Here is a 25,050-nt window from a genome sequence, read left to right as displayed (position 1 = left end):
AGGGAGATCAGCTCGGTGCTTTGTGACCACCTAGAGGGGTGGGATAGGGAGGGTGGGAGGGAGGGAGACCCAAGAGGGAAGAGGTATGGGAACATATGTATAACTGAGTCACTTTGTTATAAAGTAGAAACTAACACACCATTGTAAAGCAATTATACTCCAATAAACATGTTTAAAAAATATATATATATATATGTGTGTGTGCTTGATCACATGTACTCCCCCTTCACCGAAATCACATATATACTGACCTTCCCCCCACCTCTTCAGAGCAGTTTCTCAGAGCTATCTGAAATGCTGTCTCCTGGGCTATAGTCCTCATTTTGCCCCAAATAAAACTTAACTCGCAACTCTCACATTGTGCAGTTTTTTTAAGTTGACAGTTATCACCTACATTGTCACAACTCCATCTGTGTCAGCTACGGTTACAAACTGGCAAGCCTGCCAGTTATGACACTTAGCATTTCTGCTGAGCAGTCTTTATTAAGATTTCCAACATCAGATTTGCACGTATGGGTGTGAGAGGGTTTTCTGTATGGTGGCTGTCCTGCCACACAGTCACACACACATGAGCCAGCCACTCATTACTCACCTGACTCTCAGATTTTTTCCACTGTAGCTGGATTTCCCACTGGATCAACCAACTCTAAAGAGATCCTTAAGACCACGGAGAGAAATGACAGCAAGGTCTACCATTCAGAATTGATTTCCTATGCTAGGATTGGGGAATGAGCCCCCAATACCTGCAATCTTTCAGCAGAGACAGCTGTTCAGACCCAACTGCACAAGCTTCCTGCGAGGTTTACCCCAGTTTAACCAAGCTCTTCCCGTACCTGTGGCTGAGCTCCCTGGGCCTGAGTGGGTGTCAGTGGGCAGCAATGGGAGGAAGAAAGTCACCTGGAAAAAGAGCAGTGCCTGGAGAGGAGGACCGGGCTTTCCTGCACAATCCTGGAGACGTGGGGATAGCCAAGGGCACAGCCGTGGGTGGCTCTACCTGAATGATTCTTCCCTGGGCACAGAGACCTTGTTTCCACCTCCTTGTAGGTGGGGGAGGGCACAGTAAACTTGAAGTTCACTTTCTTTGCAGAAATGCAAACTCTAGGGCAAAACAATGGGACAGGACGATATGCTGCAGCACCAAACCACGGGTCTTTCATTCCCAACATCTTCTGCTTCTCTCTCCGCAGCCCTGCCTCCCCATCACTGCTGCATTCTAATTCACTTAGAAGAAGGTTGTTACAGCAGAAATGAAGAGAGAAAAACTCAGGTTTCAAGAGACTTCTGAAGCTCATGGTAGAGCCAATGGCTCACGAGAACAAACTTGGGCTCTCGAAAGCCTGATAGTTGAATATCAAAAGACAGATTCCTGGCCAACTCCTGGAATAATTTTTTTTTTAACCACAAAAAATAGACTCAGACAATTACAGGAAGATCTAGATTATTTTCCCCACACATGAAGAAAAGAGATTTTGCTGAACTCAGAAAGGTGTTAAAAAAGAGACAGAGACAGAGACAGAGAGAGAGAGAGAGAGAGAGAGAAAGCAATCAAGTTGTATAAGTGGTTTCTGAGAAGGGGCCTGTGCCCTCCCCTGAACCCAAGGTAGCTTGCAGCAGGGAGAGACTGGCCTCTGGATGCTTCTGAGACCCGATAGTAGGGAGGACCTGAGCTCTGCTTCCCATCGGAAGCCTGGAAGGCAGCAGCTTTGCAGATTTCCCAATGCCACCAGGAAGAACCAGAGAGGAGAAATGGCTGTGGGGACAGTGGGGGAGACCTATAGGGCCTGGGCCTCCAAGTGGGGCAGTGAGAGGTGACATCCTCTGTTGGGAATGTTGAGTACCTACAAGACGGTAGGCTCAAGAAGAGTGCAGAAGGGAGCTGAGGGGTGCGTGTGAGGATGAGGGAACATGGCAGCAGATGGCAGCACAGATGGAACAACCCAAGAACAGACGCGACCACAGGAATCCCCGAGGATGCCAAAAATGGGGGCACGTCGGTGTCTGTGGACCATGTGGAGCCACGACCCCCTTGGTGGAAGATGGCAGGAACAGATGACAACCAAGGACACAGCACCAAGGCCCTCAGATCCAAGCACAACCCAACAGGGACACAGCAAGGTCACAAAGCCTCACTTGACTGAAAAAAATCCTGAATTGACTGAAAACAAACTAAACTGATGAGATTAACCTGAATTAACCTAGTTTCTGCCATCAGTGGGACTGTAGGCTCAAAAGAGAGATTAAATTGAAGTACAGAAATAATAAAGGCTCATTCCTTAGACCCCTGAGAAATGTGACTGAAATTTGTACTTAATGCATCTCTCCTTACAATCAATACACGCACCTCCCTAGATACGGCTGCCAGGTTTAGCAAATAAAAATATAGAGCCTCCAGCCAAATCCAAATTTCAGGTAAACAATAAATCCATTTTTGGCGTAAGTATATCCCACGGAATATTGGGCCATATACTTATACTCAAGATTATTTTCCTTATCTGTAATTCAAACAGTTTTTAGTATAAGTATTTCCCATGCAATATCTGGGATTCACTTATACTAAAAAGTTATTGGGGGCTTCCCTGGTGGCGCAGTGGTTGAGAGTCCGCCTGCCGATGCAGGGGACGTGGGTTCATGCCCCGGTCCGGGAAGATCCCACATGCCACGGAGCGGCTGGGCCCGTGAGCCATGGCCGCTGAGCCTGCGCATCCGGAGCCTGTGCTCCACAACGGGAGAGGCCACAACAGTGAGAGGCCCACGTACCGCAAAAAATAAAATAAAAGGTTATTCGTTGTCTGAAATTCAAATTTAACTGGGCATCCTGTACTTTCTCTGACAATCCTCTCCCTAGACCCTCCTCCCTGGGTGGGATCTTTCTACCTGTGGAATCGTACCAGATTGTTAATATTGGCTAACGCCTACCTTCTCCTGAAGCCACAGTGTCTGAATTTGCCTTTTTTTTGTTTCAAAGTCCAACTATAGTCTTCAGTCCAGCATTTCAGAATCAATTCCCAGAGCTCCTGAATGGGGACCACCCCCAAGTACTCCTTCAGACACTGAAACTCATTTCAGTAGATTCTGCATTCTTTCAGTTCATTTGCCAGGACTGTGAGTTTTAAAGGACTCAGGCTTGGTTTTTTCCTCAAGCTGTGTCTGTTCTGTCAGAAGGGGTCTTTGCTGGGAAGGGGGAGATACTGTCTAAAGATATGTAGTTTCGCTTCTTCATCTTCTGTGCTGATGAGCTCCACCGTCCTCACGTCTGGGGGGCACACACTGACTTGTAGGACAGGCTGGAGGAGACAGTGCTCATGATAAACTTGCAATGAGGAGACAGCAAGCCTGGCAGCCAGGAAAGGTCTTTTGCCTGACAGAAAGAGTCAAAGGCAGTTGAAAATGTCACGACTTTAAAACTACTTTGCTGATGGTTTTTAAACTTAAGAGTAGGTGGTGGAGAAAAAGGAACACTCCTACGCTGTTGGTGGGAATGTAAATTAGTGCAGCCACTATGGAAAACAGTATGGAGGCTCCTTTAAAAACTAAAAATAGGGCTTCCCTGGTGGCGCAGTGGTTGAGAGTCCGCCTGCCGATGCAGGGGACACGGGTTCATGCCCCGGTCCGGGAAGATCCCACATGCCGCGGAGCGCAGAGCAGCTGGGCCTGTGAGCCATGGCCGCTGGGCCTGAGCGTCTGGAGCCTGTGCTCCACAATGGGAGAGGCCACAACAATGAGAGGACCGCGTATGGCAAAAAAAAAAAAAAAAAAATAGATTACAACATAATAGGGTGTGTAATTTCATTTACATGAAGATATCCACAGGAAAAAGGCTTAACAGTGGTGAGGCTGTGAGTATATTTAATTTTCTATTTTCTTCTTCTTTATCATATTTCCTATGAGAAACATACATGCTTACATAATTCATAATTATGCATGTAGAAGTTTTAGAGAAAATGCTTCACAAAGTAATGACTGATACTAAGAAGCATTAGAGGTTCCATTGATCCAATATCACTTCAAACAGAAGAAAAACTAAAGATAGCAACCAATCAATGGGATTTGGTATGGGCAAAATCAGTATAGACAAGGCAGATCAAATATACAACCTAAAGACGATAGTAGGGGCCCAATAAATGTCTGATCAAAGTATAAAATAGAGGGGCAGAACCATGCAGGAGTAAAGGCCAGCTTCTAGAACAAGGCTGCCCACACCTGAATTCCAAGTCCACCATCATCTTAGGACCTTCAACAAGTCATCTAATATCTCCAAGTCCAGTCCCCTCTGTGCAAAAAGGGATGATGGTCACAATCTCTCTATCGCAGGGTTGTTGTGAGAATTAAATGTTAATATCTCTGAAGTTCCTAGAATGGTACCTGGCCCACTGTAAGTGTTATATAAGTATTTGTTCCATAAAATATTCAGCAGTCGCTAGCAGCAGTGCTGGCTATAACTACAGATAGGCAATGCAATGGAATGGTGCTATGTACATTCTAAATTAAGGGGTTTTCTTTTTATTAAATAGTAATAAAATAGGTATTATTTTAAAAAGAGATTACCTTCTCTCCTGAAATCCCATAAATGCCAACCAATTCTTTGATTCCATCTAGTACAAGTATACATGGCTTTACACTGACGGAAGCAATGCACAGTTCTACAAGAAGTGAGAAGACCAAGATATCTGCATCTTCATTGAGAATATCAGTCTCAAGCTGGGTACCTACAGCACAGAAATGTGCTCAAGTCAGCTGAAAATGTTTCCATCATTGCTAAAACATGTTAATGGGATGCAGAGGCAGAAGGGGTTGGGAACAATGAGTGCTGCTCACAGGTGTACAGCTGACACATATACTGACAGGTGTGATTAGCAGCCTCAAAATATTCAGCCCAAAACAGGTGATGATATTTACCACCGGATGTCTCCTATGTATTTTCAGGATTTTATATAAAAAGATATTCTGTATGATCCAAAGCACTACTATCACTTTCCAAAATGCAAGTGTTGATCATCACAAAGAGTTGGATGGGAAGAAGGAGAAGTCAGGCTCTGTGACCTGTGAAGCTTCAGGAGATCCTTAACATCACGTGCCTGCTTAGGGGGTCACGGCCACCACCCTGGGTGGTCCAGCAGTGCACACACACACACCTCCCACCCACACCTAGCCTCTTGGGTCCTGGCCCTTTTTTTTTTTTTTTTTTACTGGTCCATTTTTAAACCTAACACAACCAGTCCTAAATTTCTCAGCCCATAGTAATGGACTCCAGAGCTTGGATTCTGGAAATTCCCAGGGAGAATTAAGTTATGAAGCAGCAAAGAATAAAGGAAGTAATTTGAGAGGACCAACTTGCAGACTGTGATTAAGTGACATAGTAGCAGCAACCCCAAATTATAATCAACTACCTAATATTCTAAAAGTACTTTATTACATACAACTTCTGCCTTGCTGTTAATTTTCAAAAGCAATATTTTTCGAAGAAATTTAGGCATGTTAGGATCTAGAAAATCAAGTTATGCAAAGAAGCTGGAATGGATTAAATTTCTCAGATGTATGAAGATGCTGTTAGAGTCATTGAGAGTAATTAGGTTTAACAAATATTTATTGGTTGCCTATTATGTACAAGGATCTGTGCTAGACGCGTAGGAGATAGACGAGATAAAATGATCTATAATATAAAGTCAAAAGCTAAAGGAAGTGGAAATGGGGTCTGTAGACACAGTTTAAGGCAGAATATGAGTCTGAAGGCTACTGGAGTTTGATGCAGACCCATCACAATAAAGAAAATCTTCATGCAGAAGACATTGGGAATGAGCCTCAGAGAATACACAGGTAGAGTTGAGGGCAAGGGTATCTCAAGCAAGACAAGGCAGAGATGAAGACCTGGAGGTAGGAAATCCCATGAACATTCAGAAACCAGGAAGTCACTTAGAGCAGTGGTACTCACCAGCGGCGTTCAGGGATTCTAGACATCCCACAACACAGCCAGTCACACACAATGAAGCTCTGTCCCGGGGTCTGACTTTCAAACATTCTGTCAGTCACATGGTGTGTGTGTGGGGAGGGACTTTATATCACTAACCTAGAAACAGCTCTATTTTACACATAAATGCAAAGTGCTTTTCATATGGGTTTAAAACACGCTGAATTTTCTAAGAACGTAACTACCATGTGAGACTGATAGAAGCTTATATGTTGTTTTGTCTGAAATGATACCAACATTTGTTCACCATTTCAGAAAATCACACCCTGAGAGAATACTGCTCATGTTGTTTGTGCCTTGAATACAGCACACCCACGTCAGTCTAGACCATAGCCATTGCTTTCAGGGTCGTTTCCCACACAGAGGCAGGCACCAGCCTACTCCACTGTATCTTCTGTTGGAATCATGTCTGCGCGTTTACATGTTGAAATACATATTATTTTATAATAAATTACTTTCTCTGTCTTTGTCCATTGTATTACAGTAGAGAGTTGCACTGATACTTTTTTTTTTTTTTGCGGTACGCGGGCCTCTCACTGTTGTGGCCTCTCCCATTGCGGAGCACAGGCTCCAGACGCGCAGGCTCAGCGGTCATGGCTCACGGGCCCAGCCGCTTCGCGGCATGTGGGATCTTCCCGGACCGGGGCACGAACCCGTGTCCCCTGCATCGGCAGGCGGACTCTCAACCACTGCGCCACCAGGGAAGCCCTGCACTGATACCTTAATTGAGGTATCATTATGCACCTCATTATGCACAACATAATGATTCAATATTTGTATTCATTGGGAAAAGATCACCACAGTAAGTCTAGCTACCATCCGTCACCATACAGAGTTATAAACGTTTTTTCTGGTGATGAGAACTTTCGAGATTTACTCTTTAGCAACTTTCAAAAATGCAATACAGTATTGTTAACTAAACTATAGTCACCATGCTGTACATGACATCCCCATGACTTATTTTATAAGTGGATTATTGATTTTTAAAGATATTTTTATATCAGAAAATGACCACAAAATCAATGACTTGAAAGTCATATATGAATGTGAGATATAAAGGAGAAGGCATCAAAAAAGGCAGAGTTTCAGCTTGTGTCACACAATTAAAAATATTTTTCAAGAATGGGAAGAGAAAAACTAATCTTGATGCTTCATCCTTTGAGTTTAAAAACACATTTAAAATATGGGCAATGTTGAGATGTCAGGCCTTCGATGACAGAATTTTAGAACAAAAGGGGTTCTTGCAGATCCTCTAGTCTCATCTAAACCCCTCATGTCGCAGATGAGGACACCCTGGCCTAGAGGTGAAGGGACTTGGACACACAGATGATCAGGAGCCTTTAAAGCACTTATTCTTCTAATAGCTTTTCTCCAAACAACAAGGAATCATGTAAAGACGACTCCATCTGAGTCTGCAAGCTGTGTGGGTCAACAGTTCTCGCGCAATCACAGGTGGGAGGTGTGGACTGTCTGTCTCACAAAAACGGTGTAGAGGTTAAATAACAAAACGGAGGTGAACGAACCTGAAAAAACATACACAGCCTGACAATCATAAAATGTAATATCACTAATAATAATCAGCAAAAAAAAATTCTAAGAAAAAAGTATTCAAGGATGATTCTTGTTGATTTCTATCCCTGTATACGAAGGAAAACATATGTTCAGTGTTTTTAAAATCACATTTTGGGTGGTTAGAATGATTTCTCCTCAAACTGACGTTGAAGACAAAGTAAGTCAGCATCACTAGTATTGGAAAGTGATCCTCAACATTTCTCTTTATTCTGGCAGAACCAAACTCTCTCTACTAAATGACAACAGCCTGTTGCCTAATTTAAATGGTAACAGCTTAACTGTTTAAACACCCAGTTGGGATAGCTAAATTAATGGGGAAAGAAAAAAAGTTAATTGATGCAATTCCATGATACTTAGTAACAAAGTGGCTTAGTGATTGACTAACTTTTTCTCTTTTGGGCAGTGTTGTCCTACTGTCTCTCATTATTCAATATGGATTTATTGAGAACCTTCTATGCGTCAGGCTCTGTCTGTGCCAGGCACTGAGTATGACAATAGCCAATAAAATAGACATGGTTCCTGAACGCACAGGACTATAGAGGGAGACAATAAAACGTAGAATGACAGGACCAGGTGTGAGTCACCCGAGGGCCCAGAAAGGCAAGCTGACAGTATTTGCAGGGAGACATCCACGTAAACTAGAATACACTGGGACTGGGGCTATCCTTGCCACCTGATCAAAGTTAGGGGTGAGGGAGAGAGGCACCCATCAGCCCCCCTTCTAGAGAGGGTGACCTTTAAATAGGGCTGTAAGAGATGAGAAGGATTTCCCTGACCTGAGGAAAGGGGAGGGCATTCCAGGAGAAGGGAACTGAGTGGGCAGACTCAGAGGGATGGACATGACCGGCTGCTCCAAGGAAACCACCCCCTTGGAGCAAAAGGCTGGAGAAGTCAGCCGAGCCCAGGGCACAAGGGTCTGGCAAGGGCTGCCAAGGATTCCTGCTAGTATTTCCACCCATTCCACATCAATGACCTCTCTGCAGACTCTCCTGATAATCGATGCTGGCAGAGGACCCCGATGGAAATCATCCAAAAGAGAGAAATGTCCTTCTGTTGGCTCAAAGGGGCAAGACAGTGCAGTGATGAGGAGTCGGGGCTTTGAACACAACAAAGACCGGAGTTTGAACTCCCTGCTCTGCCCACGCGTAGCTGTGTGACCCAGCCATCCGTCCCATCTCTTTATCTGGGACGATAATGCTGTCAAGGGCTTACTGAGAGCATTAAATGAGATGTCAATATTTTATGGTATGTGACACTTAATCATACAGTAAAATTTACTGACCAGCATTTTTTCCTCTTAAAAATTAAGAACCTGGCTATAGACTATAACATGGTTTGAAATGCTATGTCTGCATGATAAGTTAAAATGGAAAATTTATAATTTGTGCTCCAAAAGCTTATTTAGAATTTTTCTTGCACTGTTTTGTATAATGCAGAATAATGATTTTATTTTTACAGGCTTGTAGATCCTAACATTTACATATCTTTATTTTCATATGTATAGTTATTTTACTTTAAATGACTAAATAAGCTATTTTATTTCAAACACAGTTGAGTTGGTTCTAATTATTGAACTGTCTATGCACTGTATGTAGCAAGCATTTTTAATTTATTGTGTACAAGTGGAGAGGGTAACTGTATTTCACAGAAGCGTAACTGTACTATTATATCAAGAAAGACCTCTTGGGGGCTTCCCTGGTGGCGCAGTGGTTAAGAATCTGCCTGCCAATGCAGGGGACATGGGTTCGAGCCCTGGTCCAGGAAGATCCTACATGCCGTGGAGTAGCTAAGCCCATGTGCCACAACTACTGAGCCTACGCTCTAGAGCCGGTGAGCCACAACTACTGAGCCCACGTGCTACAACTACTGAAGCCCACGCGCCTAGAGCCTGAGCTCCACAACAAGAGAAGCCACCACAACGAGAAGCCCGCACACCGCAACGAAGAGTAGTCCCCACTCAACACAACTAGAGAAAGCCCACGTGCAGCAACGAAGACCCAATGCAGCCAAAAATAAAAAAAAACGAGAGAGAGATGCTGATGAAGCCCTTAGCCACAGCACCTGGCACTTGAAAAGCCTTTAATAAATGGAACTCCGGTACTTCCCTGGTGGCGCAGTGGTTAAGAATCCGTCTCCTAATGCAGGGGACATGGGTTCAAGCCCTGGTCCGGGAGGATCTCACATGCCGCGGAGCAACTAAGTCCGTGTGCCACAGCTACTGAGCCCGCACTCTAGAGCCCACGTGCTGCAACTACTGAAGCCCACATGTCACAACTACTGAAGCCCACGTGCCTAGAGCCTGTGCTCCACAACGAGAGAAGCCACCGCAATGAGAAGCCTGTGCACCGCAACGAAGAGTAGCCCCCGCTCGATGCAACCAGAGGAAGCCCGTGCACAGCAACAAAGACCCAACACAGCCAAAGATAAATAAATAAATTTATTTAAATAAATAAATAAATAAATAAATAAATGGAACTCCTTGTTAGTCAGGGCTGCCACCAGGGTCCGGAGGAACAGGGCAAGGAAACTTGTAAGTAGGAAAAACGGTGGCTCTACTTTGACCTTCTGTGAAGCCTGTCACGGAGGGGATGTCAGCTGCAGGGCAGGCAAGGGCACTTGGGTTGGGAGAGCTGGATACGGGTGGGCGGGCAGTTCTCCTCTGCTAGATCCCTTTATCCTGGCCAGCAAGGGTGTGGGTGGGGAGCAGAAATGTCAGCTTCACCCAGAGGCATTTCAGCATCCCCACTAGGGAGGCGCCCAGGCTCACAGCCTACGCAGGAGCTGCAGCTGTGGACAGCTGAGGTGGGCACGGGAAAATGCTCTCTGCAAAGAAGCTGAATATGCTCGTGACCTCCCAGGCCCAGCTGTGCTCTCAGCAGCCGCTCCTACTCCCCTGCCCACGTCTACCTCCCCCGGGGAAAAGCCAGCTTCGTAGCCGAGGCAGTGATGCTAAATGATGCTGGAGCCAGCCGGCCCTGCTTGTCCTGTTGCTTAAATGTTTTCAGTGAAAAGCTTCTGGAAATGCAGAGGAGTCCCAGGTCCACGAGTATCACTGCATAGACTCCAGCCCTGTTCCTCACGTAATTTAATAAATATGTGTCTAGTGATTTGTCATTGATGTAAGTTCCACGTGGGCACTTACCAGGCTTACCTAACTCACTACTGGATAGTTAGTGACTGGCACGGTACCTGATCATAAATTGTTGACTGAGTGAATGAAATAAAATAAACAAACCTGACACTCAGGTTCAGCAAAGCAAGAGGATCAGTCTGAAAACCTATTGAAATAGAAAACCTATAGCAGGATCATTACATAGTAGTTACTCCATAAGAATTCCATCTCCATGACTATGAGTTAGGAATCAATGCCTTATTGCTTTAGTCATCTCACCATCAAACTTGAACGGCAGGATTGGATTGGATTTGATGCCCCACTTTCACCTTTGCCCGCTTTCAGTCTCTCGTCAGCCAAGCCACCAGAGTGAACTTATCAAATGTCACTGCCGTGCTCAAAAGAAGTAAAAGTCTAAGCCCTTACAATGATGCATGAGAACAGACAAGACCCTCCTCTCATCCCTTACATCTCCAACCTCACCCCATCACCCTCCCTACAGCTCTGACTTCCTTCCAGCTGTCTGGCCTCCCTGCCGTTCCTCCAGCCTCAGGACCTCTGTGTTTGCTGTTCCCTCTGTCTGGAATACTCTTCCAACTCATATTGGCAAAGCCTGTTCCCTCACCTGCTTCTAGCAGTTACCCAAATGCCACCTTCTCTCCTACCAGATGGCCTATTCCCTTTCAGGGTTTCATCTTGCTCCATAGCACTTACAGGCATCTAGCCTACTACATATTTTCCATATGTATCATGTCTGTTGCGTGTCTCCATTATACAAGCTCCATGGAGGCAAGGATGTTTGTCTTTTGTTCACCGCTGTATCCCCTGTGTCTAGAACATGTTTGGGCACTTAGCAGGTAAAAACCAATGAAGGAAAAATACAAATATAATATACCCCCATAAATAAGCTAGGGTCTTAATGATTTCTTCTCAAGAACAAATAGAAAATGAAAACATTGCAAAGCAAACTGTGGCTCCCTTCAAAAGAGAAAAAAAAGAGAACGCTATTGCTCTAGATGGTTGGTTATTAAGAAAATGCTTTGAAACTCCAAAAGAACACCCTTTCCTGTTAGCTGCACACACTATTCAGGAACTTACAATACAAAGTGTTGTTTCCAAATGGCAAAGCCCTGCTTCCACACAGCTAATCTCAAAGGACTTATTTAATTGCTGTGTTTTGATTGGGCACAACTGGAGTTGTGTAATTGCAATAAAATTTATTAAATGTCTCATCCACTCTGAAATACTTAAAATTATAACCTAAGTGAGATGTAATTCCTATATCTATAATTCATATATATATAATATATATAAAATATATATAATTCACATATATATTATATATAATATATTATATATTATATAATATATATTATATATATAATATTATATATTATATATATATAATTCATATATATAAAATCCACCATTTTAAAGTATACAGTCGGTTTTAGTATACTTAGTATATAGTAAATATCATCACTATCTAATTCCAGACCATTTTCAGGACCCCAGAAACTCCAGACCCATTAGGGGTCATGTCCCGGTTCCCCTCTACTCTCATCCCCTGACAGCCACTAACCTACTTTCTGTCTCTATGGACTTGCCTATTCAAACCTAAGATTTTTAACAGATGACATATATTTCATACTCTTATAGTTTCAAAAACCTTGACTGAGCGCCATGTTGTTTTAACCAATTAAATTGTCTTCCTCTTGCATGGGTTCCCAGAACCACAAGAATGTTCGTAGCTCTGCACATCATAGTGGGTGCTGAGACCGTGGCAGACATGGTGGAGCAAACCTTGAGCCACCCTAGCCACTGTGAGTTTATTTCAAATCCCCAAACTCTCACAGAATAAATGAGATCTGTAATAAGAACTGGAGGATGAGGATGGAAGAAAATAAAATGATCCCAAGAACCTCCCTATTTCTAGGGTTGAGACTGGAAAGGACACAACAGACAAACCCAATTCTTTCCTCACGCCCCAGTCTCTTCATGCCTGTGGGTGGTGAACAGAGCATGTCAGCACCCGGAGTGGGAAAAGATATGGGGGTTTTAATGCAGACGACACTGGATAAAACAGTGAAGGAGTGCACACTTTGGGTAAGGTAACTCGATTCTCACAAACGCAAATAATGCTATGGCCCATAGTCGGCAATTAACAAGTATTGGCTGAATATCTTAATGTAATTAATAATGAGCTGATGATGTATGTGGAAGCTCTTTGTAAATTATATAATACTGTACAGATGCATTATTCATATTTCCTAATCCAGCTTCTTCTCCTTAAAATCATTCCATCACTGACAGGAATGACTTAGACCAACTTTGATCTATGGGATTAAAAAAGAAGGCAAGCTCTCTGCCCTCCAGCATTTATAATCTTTTAAGGAAACTGAAGGGAAGTAACTTGGCAGTTGCAGAGTGATATCTGATAAGGAGATTCTAACCTGGGGGTGACTTTTAGGGAGCCTCTCTTGCAGGCAAGGATGGACATAGAAAGGGGGAAGTGAGGGAAGAAATTCCCAATTTGAGGGATCATATTCACTGAAGTCAGGCTGCTTTGCTTGGGATTTCTTGACATCTTACCTGAGAATAGATAGGCTGGGGCCTGCTGCGGCATTATTAAAATCAAATTCCACATCCTTTAAGGCAAATCTTTCCAAGATTTCAAAGGTTCTATTTGACTCCTTGGAAATAACAAACACTTCCTTGCACTTCTCAGTGAACTCTTCGTGATAGAAACGTTCAAAGTTGTGCTTGAAGTCTTTAGACACAAAAAGATACGTTTTAATACCTCAGATTTATAGATTTGCATTTTCCATTACCCATGGTTATTATGAATACCAAGGAAAGTATCTCCCCTTCTGTGTCTATACCACCTTCTTTCTATGTTAGCACCAAATTTCATAGCCCATTCTACATTCTAATGAAAGGAAGCTATAGGCAAGCAATTTAATCTTAATGCTATTTGTACATGAAATCCTATGTAGGATTCCAAGTTATTTCATGACCTCAGAATGACCAAGGCAAAAAAAAAAATTGGATTTGCTACATATATCATCTTGTATTTTTAGACTGTTAGCTAAATATGAAGTTACCTAATTCAATCTCGTGGCATATGTGTATGTTTCTATCCATGGCAATGGTTGGGGGAGTGGAGTGTATTTTTAAGATAAGATGCCCAATGACAACCATGGGTACAGCTGCAACTCTGCCACTGGGCAAGTCCCTTAAATTCCCAGGTAAAATAAGTGGCAGGGCCAGACAACTGGATCTCTGAGACTCCTTCTAGTTTCAAGGCACTGTGTTTCTAAACTCATTGCCTAATTAAAGTCAAGGTGTTCTGGACTGCCAAAATGTCCTCCTGTCTCTGGAGACACCTACATCTCCCAGAGTTTGGGTGGGTTTTTTTTTTTTTACATGCAGTGAGGCAGGAAAATGAACATCAGGTAGTTTAACCTGGTAAGGTCTCAAGCTATCTTATACCCCCATAGTTAACTGGGCTGCCTTGTGGCTCAGGTTAGGGCCAGAATAACCTAGAGGACCAACAGTTTGGCCAAGGTTAGCTTCAAATTTCAAGATCTTGGACAGAATTGGAAATGATCCCACAGTCTAATGGATCTCTTTAGCTCACCCTGAACCTCACCCACTAGTCTCAGGCATCTCCAAGGACCTCAGAGTGCTTCTGAAGGTCAAGGGTATGAACTGAGGGCTTCCCTGGTGGTGCAGTGGTTGAGAGTCCGCCTGCTGATGCAGGGGACACGGGTTCGTGCCCCGGTCCAGGAGGATCCTACATGCCGTGGAGCGACTGGGCCCGTGAGCCACGGCCGCTGAGCCTGCGCATCCAGAGCCTGTGCTCCGCAAGCTGTGAGATTCTGGAACTATCTGGGGGATTAAAGGGTATCGAAGATCCAAAAAGAAGTAATTTAGCCTTTTTTCTGAAGATATTTGGATTATTTGTAATAATCCATCCATTCTGTACCTTCTACTGCAGACATGTAGTCCATATATTACATATTCAAAACTAAAGTCTAAAGCAAGCTAATATTTCAATAATAACCAAAATCAAAGACTAAGCAGAATACTATGGAGAAGTAATCTGTCTCTAACCCAAATATACAGAAAGGCTTGATTCTTGAACATGTTAGTAAATATTAATGAATGCAGTTCAGATTGAGACTAGTCAAAGCATATCACTATTAACCATACTTCAGGCCTTAGCCAAATATATACTATATTCTTCCAGGACTCTTTTCTTTTTTTTTTTTTTTTTGCTGTATGCGGGCCTCTCACTGCCGTGGCCTCTCCCGCTGCGGAGCACAGGCTCCGGACGCGCAGGCTCAGCGGCCATGGCTCACGGGCCCAGCCGCTCTGTGGCACGTGGGATCCTCCCGGACCGGGTCACGAATCCGTGCCCCCCGCATCGGCAGGCGGACTCCCAACCACTGCGCCACCAGGGAAGCCCAGGACTCATTTTTTACGATTCATTCTCATTAGCCTAATATGTGTCAGGCACTGTTTTTAGGTATTTTACACACATTATTATACACATTACCTTGAGTTCAAGGTCGTTAATGCTAACTCAGTAAATAGAAGAAACCAAGGCTTACCAATATTACATCATTTTCTCAAAGTCACAGAACTAGGAACTAAAAAATCTTGGATCTGAGAGCATTTCTGTTGTTGGACACTCTAAAACTCCGAGCTCGTAGTAAATATTCAGGATATTTTGGGGCTGCCCAACTTCTATTCACCCTACCCTAATTCCAGTAACAGCCCCAGATTATCATTTGGGGTCCCACCTTGTCCCAACTCTCACTTCATGTTATTGTAGTGGGTCTGACTCCCTCCAGCTCCAGACGTGGCATATGACCCAAGTTTAGCCAATCAGAGCATCCCATTCTCTTGGCACCAGTGACTGAGTCAGATACAAACATATAGTCCAAGTCCGGCTAATCAGAGACAGAAAGACTTAATCCTAGGACTTTGAGCCATTCCTGCTGGACCTGAACCTGGAGCTGCTACAGCCACCTTCCCTCCATGATGGAGGCACCAAGGAGTTGAGGCAACATCAGGACAGCAGAGCCATGCAGAGAAATAGTGAGAAACCAGGGCCTGGTAACCTCATTTGAGCCAGTGGATGAAGCCTGAGCTGAACACAGACCCAATCCTGGGCTTTAAAGTTATATAAACTAAAATTCCCTGTCTGTTGGAGCCTGTCCGAGTCACTTTCAACCCAAAGAGTAACGATTGATACAATATTCTTTTCTAGGACTCCAAAATCATTTGGCTTGTAGGCAGAGTTTTGTTTGACCAGCACAGGTGGGATTTCGTGCCCCACCCCCAACAATGGACGTGAATGACTTTAGGTGGGTCAACGCCCTTCCATTCAGTTGACTACAGATCCATCTGCCCCCCTATCATATTAGAAGGCCTATGCCTGCCTGGTCCCTGAAAGCATTTGAGAATGCACCACCTGCATTTTGCACTCCCACATTAATTGGGCCCTTACAACAGTAACTCACCATCTTTTTTGGGTCATTAAACCTTTTGAGAATCTGATCAAAGACACAGGCCAACTTCCTACCGCCCAAAACACACATCTGCATATAAACATTCTCTTTTTCATATAAATTTAGGGCATCACAGATCCCTCCCAAAGTCTGTCTAGGTGAAGAATCTCTGCCCTGCTCTGATGTTGTTCCTCCCTTTTTAATCTGTACATGTCCATGACACAGTATTTTCAGAATAAATGTAACCATTTCATTCAGAGGCAACAGGATGCCAGGCAGTGCTTCTCAAACTTTAATGTGCCTGCAACTCACCTGGTCATCTTTATTAAAATGCAAATTCTAATTCAATAGACCCAGAATGCATTTCTAGGAAGTTCCTAGGTGATGCCGAGGCTACTGGTGCACGGATCACTTACTCTCTGAGCAGTAAGTGTGAAGGCAAACGAGCATGGATTTTGGAGTCAAAGGACTTGGGTTCAAATCCTAGAATGATCCCTCACTGGTGAAGTGACATGAGGTAAGTCACTTAACTGCTACACAGCAGCTTTCATTTGTTCATCTGTAAAACAGGAATTAGAGCACCTACCTTGCAGGGCTAAACCTTGAAGATTAAATGCGATAACGTGCAAAAAGCACATGACAATTAATAAAAGTTCTCTCCTCTTTAGATCAGGATTTCTCAACCTTGGCATTGTTGACATTTTGGGTTGGAAAATTCTTTATTATGAGGGGCAGTCCTGTGCACTGTAGGATGTTTAGCAGTGACCCTGACCTCCACCTGTTACATGCCAGTAGTACACCCCCAACTGTGACACCAAAAATGTGACACCAAAGATGTAGCCAAAAATCCCTTGGGGGCAAAATCAGCCCTGGTTGAGAACCTCTGCTCTATATCTACATGTTAACTGCCAGATATTTTAGGTCTTCTCTGAGCTCCTTGACTTCCTAAATTCTCTTCCATGACCCACTATTTGTTCTCAGTTTCAAAAATCTTCAAATGAAGAAATGCATGTTACAGGAATATGGTAATAACTTTAAATGCTCAAGGAATATTTTCAATCATTTAAAAATTCCTTTCACAAGGAAGACATACAAAACACATGGACCTATGACAACAGACTTAGCTATCTCCATATTTACTAGCCTATATTTTCCATGATTAAAGTGCTGGGTGAAGTTTCTCTATCACAACCAACCAGTCCTTGAGAACCAGGCTCACCCAACTCATGGAGATCTCTGTACAACCTGACAGGTAGTCCTTTGCTAACAATCTTGGCCTTAAGCTTTCCACCAATCTTTAATTTTTCCTCATTGTTGATCAGAAAACCTGCGGACACCATCTCCTCCTTTTCCTCGTCCATAGGCTTCAGCAGCATGGTTCCCGTCCTAAAGTAAAAATACTGAAATTGAGACTCATTCAGAAATGCTGCTTGGATGATCTCTAACTCAATCGGACTGCGGTTGGGATTCTCCAGGACCCAAGGATAACAGTTTTTTGCAGCAACATAGAGATTCTGTTCCATTATGGATAAACTTGACAAGTCAGTTGCCTTGGAGAACATGACAGGTGAGTAGTCAGGGAGAAAGTCCCCGTATGTCTGACCCAGCAAGCAGATAAAAAAGGGAAAGCAGCTGTTCACGCAGTCCAGACAGAGCTTCAGATGTTGCTAGTGGAGACAAAAATGTTGTCTAAATAGATTGAAGGGTTAGGGTGCCTGGGCCTTCAACGCTGACCACCTCAGGTCCACAGCTTTGAAACACGCACCCCGGGAATTGCAGAATTCGCTCAGCTGAGGGAAGATGGAGTTTGGCAAATAGTCTCTCTCTTCCTGAAAATCATCCAGAGTTGAGCAGATGTAAGGCTGAATGGGTTTCTGGGGCTTTAAAAGGAATTGGGCAGACCTGTCTACATTCTCATTTGCCTCCTGGCTCATTTCACTTTGCTCAGAGATGACATCACCCTTAAAACAAAACAATTTTCATCCTGGTGCAGCCACTGACCTCCACTGCTTCTATGACTTCCCCCTAATTATGTTCACGATAAACAGATTGAAATCTTTCCCCAAAATGCCTTCTTTCTTATAGATATTTGAAGGTGAGTGATGCCAACCAATGGACAGATCAGAGTTGAGACACAATCTAGTTTAAGTTAGGAGTGAAAAAGAAAAAAACACATTCTTTTTTAGGATTACAGGAAGTCCACGGCTCCTCTGTTTCCCCAAAGCTTTTGCTGAAGAGCTGAGAACCATGGGTGATGAGTGGGCACTGGTTACAAGGCTCTCCCTCTTTTCCTCAGCCCCCCATTCCACCTTCCCGGTGTTCCGTTGGCCACCTGCTCCTTCTGCCACCCTGTGAATTTGAAAACTACACAAGGGGACTTGCTAAGAGTGTGAAAAGGAAGGCAAATGCAGAAAAGGAGTCTAGTGTATCCAGCAACAGAATAAGCCAAGACCCATGACTGTGACCAGAAGCAAGAATGAAAATAGGTATGAAGTTGAGGTCAGGACAAGAGGAACAAATCAAAATGTAATAAGGGCCAAGACCAGTAATGTACCTGGCATCCGAGAGGCAAAGAAGTCTGGATCTAAGAATCTGATGGAGTTCTGTGATCATTTTTATCTTAAGTTGTGCAGGCTCATATGACACTCCATTCACCTACATGCACTGGGAATTCAATTCCACTAACCTAATGGAAAAACACATGCCCTCCAGCAATGATGTAGATATGCTTGCACATTGCTCAGAAACAAAATATTCAATGAAAACTACTTAGCTTTATGAGCTTTTTCTTTTCTTTTTTTTTTTTTCGGTACGCGGGCCTCTTACTGCTGTGGCCTCTCCCGTTGCGGAGCACAGGCTCCGGACGCGCAGGCCCAGCGGCCATGGCTCACGGGCCCAGCCGCTCCGCGGCATGTGGGATCTTCCCGGACCGGGGCATGAACCCGTGTTCCCTGCATCGGCAGGCGGACTCTCAACCACTGCCCCACCAGGGAAGCCCACGAGCTTTCTCTTGATGCAACTTATTTCCATACCAAATGTTGCTTTATTGGTTATGTTTGTTGCTTTCACCTACAGAGAAACATACCGTGTTATCACGTATAGGGCAATTTTCCAACAAGACCACCTGACAAGAATATAATAATACATTACCTTTTAAAAAAAGTGTTAACCCTTTTGCATTTGTCACAATAATCCTACGATAGATAATATTACCACCCTACCTTACTGATGAAGAAACAAAAGTTCAGACAGTATAAGCAATGTGTCTAAAGGTACCTGGCTAGTAAGTGAAGAGCTAGGATCTAAAAGCAGGTCAGCCTGACTCCAGGACACATACATTATACTGCCTCCATATAATAGAGATAAGACTCTAGGTCTTGAAGATACCACAAATCAATAGGTACGAAACACCTATGCAATAATGATACTGTAATAAATAGGTGACAATCTGAAAAAATTAATTTAATTTAATCTCAAACAAAATCTAAAAGATGACAGAATAGGCATCATGGACACTTTATTAATAGACTTTTCACCTGCCATGTAGGAGGCTAGAATTAGATTATCAGACCTTGAAAATATCCATGTTTTCCTATTCCCAAATGATCAGAGGTAGTAATTTCTATCTTGGTCTCTACCAGGCCCCCAACACCTAGTATAAGGACTGGCTCAGAGTAGGTGACAGGTAAATAATTGTTGAATGAAAGAATTTAATATGTTTTAAATGAAAAGAAAACATAATTAAATATTTATCAAACCTGGAAAGGACTTCCACAACTTATAAGCTGTAGAAGAAATCACAAAAGAATAGATAATAACTACATTTTAAAAATACTTAGGGAATTCCCTGGTGGCGCAGTGGTTAAGAATCCACCTGCCGGGGGGACCTTGAAGATGGCGGAAGAGTAAGACGCGGAGATCACCTTCCTCCCCACAGATACACCAGAAATACATCTACACGTGGAACAACTCCTACAGAACACCTACTGAACGCTGGCAGAAGACCTCAGACCTCCCAAAAGAGCCTGCCCAGGGGAGCTGCGGGCTCACGAAGGACCTGAGGACAGACCGGAGCCCACCTACGCCCTGAAGAAGAGCCTTCTCACCTGCCGTGAGAAAGAAAATACGTTTGCTATTGTAACCCATTGAGATTTCCAGACGACTAATTACGTAGCAAAAAACTGGCTAATACAGTTATACAAACTGATCTGATCATAGAAAACACCTGCTGGCATCTCTCAGCACTCTGTGTCCCTCCGAACCTGCTGCTCTGGGAAAGGTAGACTATTCTTGTAATCAGAATGTCTCGGAGCAAGAAATAAAGGGGCCATCTTAACATCAGACAACTGCCCTGCACCTACCCGAGGACCATAGAACGTCACTTCCCTCTTGGATCTCCCGTTAGCTCTGAGCATCCACGGTGGGCGGGGACACATGCTTAGGGCTCCGATCACACTCACCGTCCCCTCTGCCCTCCTCCTGGACTGCTGACCCCTGCAAGCCGTCAGCGGGGCCTCCCACCTCTGCCACCAGTGCTGGTGTCTCTGGGAGCCTGCGCCTCTGCTGAGGGCTGAGGTCTCTCCCTGCTCCAACAAGCAGTGACCCCAGAAGGCCCAGGAGGTGCTGGGCGGGTGGCCTGCTCTGGGGAGAATGCCCCATCTCTTCTCTCTGGATGTTACCTGGTCCCTGAGCCGCACTGCTCAGAAGCTGAGGCTCACACAACGTGTCATGAATACAGCCATGCTCTGGCCTTTACCTGTCTCCCCATGGAATTGGAGAACTGTCCCTGTGGCCAGAAAGAGAAAGAGCACGATGCAGGCAGCTGTTTCTCCCCTCCCCACCCCCACCAACCATCGCTTCCCTCTTTACCCACAGGCACCTGCCTCCAGAAATAAATTCTTCTCTTCTCCTTTAATCTAATGTATTTGAATAATGAAGAAAATATATTTATGGAAGGGATGATGCCTAAGTCTACCTGCCAGGAGAACATGGGCCCCAGTTCCGATTCATCCAAAGCATCTCTGCCCATTTAACAGATGAAGAAACTGAGGCCCAGGGAGGCAACACAAGTTGCCCAAGGTTGCACAGCTGCTAAGGGGTAACGATGGGGATAAGCCCACAGCCCTGTGCTTCCAAAGATCTTTTCCATGTAGAAGGTTCAGGGGGTGAGGTTGGGGGGTCAGAGGCGAATGAGTCAGGGGCGAGTGGAAAGTCCTTTGAACTCATGTTTATCTGTAAAATTCATGTGACTCCAGATAGATGTATTGATCTTGGTTTTAATAAAAAGTGTTTCATGTTTGCCCTGGAAAAAAAAAAAGAATCCACCTGCCAATGCAGGGGACACAGGTTGGATTCCTAGTCCGGGAAGATCCCACATGCCACTGAGCAACTAAGTCCATATGCCACAACTACTGAGCCCACACTCTAGAGCCTGTGAGCTGCAACTACTGAACCTGTGGGCTACAACTACTGAAGCCCGCATGCCTAGAGCCCGTGCTCAGCAACAAGAGAAGCCACCGCAATGAGAAGCCCTCACACCGCAATGGAGAGTGGCTCCCACTCACCACAACTAGAGAAAGCCCACGTGTGCAGCAACGAAGACCCAACACAGCCAAAAATAAATAAATAAATACATTCATTAAAATAAATAAATAAAAATACTTAAAGGCAAACAACAGACTTTAAAAATATTTGCCACAAATAAATTTATCTTTATTCTAAGAAAAATACTGATATCCTAGTTGACATATAAGCAAAAGATACAAACAGATAAAAAGAAAAATAATACAAGAATACATATAAAAGCATATTTAACCTTTCCAGAATTCAACGAAATTTAAAAGTAAGCAATGATACAGTTTTTTTTAAGTACACATAGTTATCTAAATATTGGTGAAATTTATACCTCACATATATCTATGGAATTGTAAACTGGTAATTCTGGAAAGCCATTAGAAGGTATATTTGGAAAGTAAATGGAAATATACTTCAAAATATATTAAAGTGTTTTTAATTTTTGACTCAATGATTCTACTTTCTGGGAATCACTCCAAGGAAATAATCAAAATAGTGAGAAACTATAGTCATTAGATGTTCATTGTTTATGATAGAAAAAATAGTAAAAGAAAGAAAGAAAACTAAATGGTCTCCACAAAGGACATAACTAAGAGGATAAAAGCATAACTAAGAGGATAAAAGTATAGCCACTGATGGCAAGTGGTACGTATATTAAAAAGACAGTTACAGACTTCTGCTTCCAGCCATGATAAAATAACAGGGACTAGACTTACCTATCCTCTTCAAAAAATTAGAAAACTGGACAAAATATATGAATTAGCTGTTTTCAGACATTATACATCAGGCAGTACGGAAGTGTGTGATCCCAGAGAGAAGTAAACTAGAAGAGCTATATTATTATCAGAAAAAGTAGACTTCAGAACAAGTGTTACTAGGAATAGAAAGTGACATTACATAATGATAAAGTAGTCAGTCTACCAAGAAGACATAATAATCCTAAGTGTGTAGGCACCTAACAACAGAGCTTCAAAATACACAAAGCAGGGACTTCCCTGGTGGCGCAGTGGTTAAGACTCCATGCTCCCAATGCAAGGGACCCAGGTTCGATCCCTGGTCAGGGAGCTAGATCCCACATGCATGCCGCAACTAAGTGTTCACATGACACAGATAAGAGGCTGCATGCCGCAACTAAAGAGCCACTGAGTTGCAACTAATGAACCCACGAGCTGCAACTAAGGAGCCCACCTGCTGTAACTAAGACCTGGTGCAACCAAATAAATAAATAGATATTTTTTTAAAAAAACTTAACAATCACTTATTTAAAAAAATACACAAAGCAAAAATGGTAAAATGAAAGGAGAAATAGATACACCCTTAATACAGTTAGAGATTTCAACACTCCTCTCAAGTAATCGGTAGTTTAAATAGACAGATATCAGCAAGGATATAGAAGATCTGAAAAACACTATCAGGCAACTTCATTTTTTTGAACATTCCACCCAACAACAGGAGAATACAGATTCTTCTCACATGCACATAGAACAAGCACCAAAATAGACCAGGTTCTAGGCCAAAGGTCAGCAAACTACAGCCAAAAGGCTAAGGCCCACCTGTTGCCTGTTTTTATAAAGCACATTTGATCAGAACACAGCCACTTCCATTTATATTAAGTATTTCATATTACAACAGCAGAGTTGAGTAGTTATGACAGAGGTCAAAGGGCCCACAAAAACTAAAATATTTTCTATCTGGCCCTTTAAACAATAAGTTTGCCAATCTGAATTCTAGGCCATAAACCAAAACTCAACACATCTGAAAGAACTGAAACTATATAAAATATATTCTCTAACCCCAATGGAATTAAATTTGAAACTGATAACAGAAAGATACCTGAAAAATTCACACAAATTTTGGAAATTATATATTATTTCTAAATAACTCATGGATTGAAGAGGAAGGCAAACAAAAATGGTGACAGAAAGCAGATCTTTAGTTGCCTTGCGGAGCATGGGGAGGAAATAACTGGGAAGGGTCACAAGGGAACTCTTTAGGGCAACAGGAATGTTTTCTATCATAATTATAATGGTAGTTAGATGTAGGCATTCATCAGAACTTACCAACTGATCACTTAAAATGGGTGCAATTTATTTTATATAAATTAGACCAAAATATAGTTGATTCTTTAAAAATCTGAGGACTATATAGCAAGAGAAAAAGGTTTATAAGTAAGGGTTAAGTGAAAAGGAGAAAAAATAAGTATAGGCCATAATAATAACAGTGCTAATAAAACACAGCTAAATATGGGAAACAGCACAGTGCAGAAGTCAAAGGTCCAAGTTCAGAAGACCAGTTCCCAGGATTCAAGTCCTTACAGTAAGTGTCGTAAATTCACCATGCTTCAGTTTCCTCATCTGCAGAACAGGGATTACAGAATCTATATCATAAAATGCTTAAAAAGATTAAACAAGTTATTGGATTGTGAAATGCTAACAACAGTGCCTATAACGAATAGTCAGTGAATGTTAAGTATCATTATTAGAGAAATGCACGTGAAGTAAAAACAGGAAAGAAAAATGATATAGTATAAATGATATATAGTAGTGTTAGAATGGTAAGATTAAGGCAAATCCATTTCTCTGATCATAACTATAGCTACATTACTTTATAATTAAAATGAAAAAACCATAATTCCACAACTTGCTCCACAACTGCTGATAAAGAACCCTCCCAGTTTTTGCAGAAATAGGGGATTAATGGTGGGGGGAGAGGGGAGAGGAACAGAGGAGACCTAAATAGAAGAAGGAGTTATTTTGGAGTAGAAAGAAGATAAAGAAAAGTAGGACATGACTCTTTATTTTTCTTTAAAACAATGTTAAGTCAAAAACTTTAACTAGAAACTTTTCGTTATTACTGTAAGTGCAAAACCCTTATCACATGTCACAAATAGTATCCATAAAAATAAATGCATTAAAAAGCAAAGTACTGAATAAATTCTATTTACATACACTTCTCTTTTTATGGAGAAAGTAGATTAACATGTACTTATTAGAGAGGCATTTAAGACAAACTTGGACCAAACTGACTTTCTCTTGGTATAATCAGAAACACCAAAAAAGAACTGAAAGGGTCCAGCATCTGTGCCAGAGAATCAAAGTTCCTCAGTATTTGTCCCTGGCCCACCTGATGGCAGCAAGTGTATCAAAGTGGCATCTCTCACATTGTCGGGGATACAGAGGTTGAGCATGGGCTTTGGAGTCATATAAAACCTGCCCCAAGATCTCACTCTGACACTAGTTCCTGCAGCTGTAAATCTGGAAACAATGACCACCCATTTGGCAGGATTAAATGATACTTTGCATAATAAG

General features: G+C 42.8%; 1 protein-coding gene across 1 annotated transcript in view; it reads right to left on the bottom strand.

The window, feature by feature from the left end:
• Window positions 1-25,050, bottom strand: part of LOC132528669 (putative tetratricopeptide repeat protein 41) — an 82,839-nt gene that overhangs the window by 49,900 nt on the left and 7,889 nt on the right. The window contains 2 exon segments of the mRNA XM_060164646.1: window positions 13,242-13,419; window positions 17,388-19,237. Coding sequence (XP_060020629.1) covers window positions 13,242-13,419; window positions 17,388-18,102 — 893 coding nt within the window. The 5' untranslated portion in view covers window positions 18,103-19,237.

The sequence above is a fragment of the Lagenorhynchus albirostris genome, chromosome 11, assembly GCF_949774975.1.
Source record: "Lagenorhynchus albirostris chromosome 11, mLagAlb1.1, whole genome shotgun sequence".
NCBI lineage: Eukaryota > Metazoa > Chordata > Mammalia > Artiodactyla > Delphinidae > Lagenorhynchus > Lagenorhynchus albirostris.
This window is presented reverse-complemented; position numbering and strand designations above follow the sequence as displayed.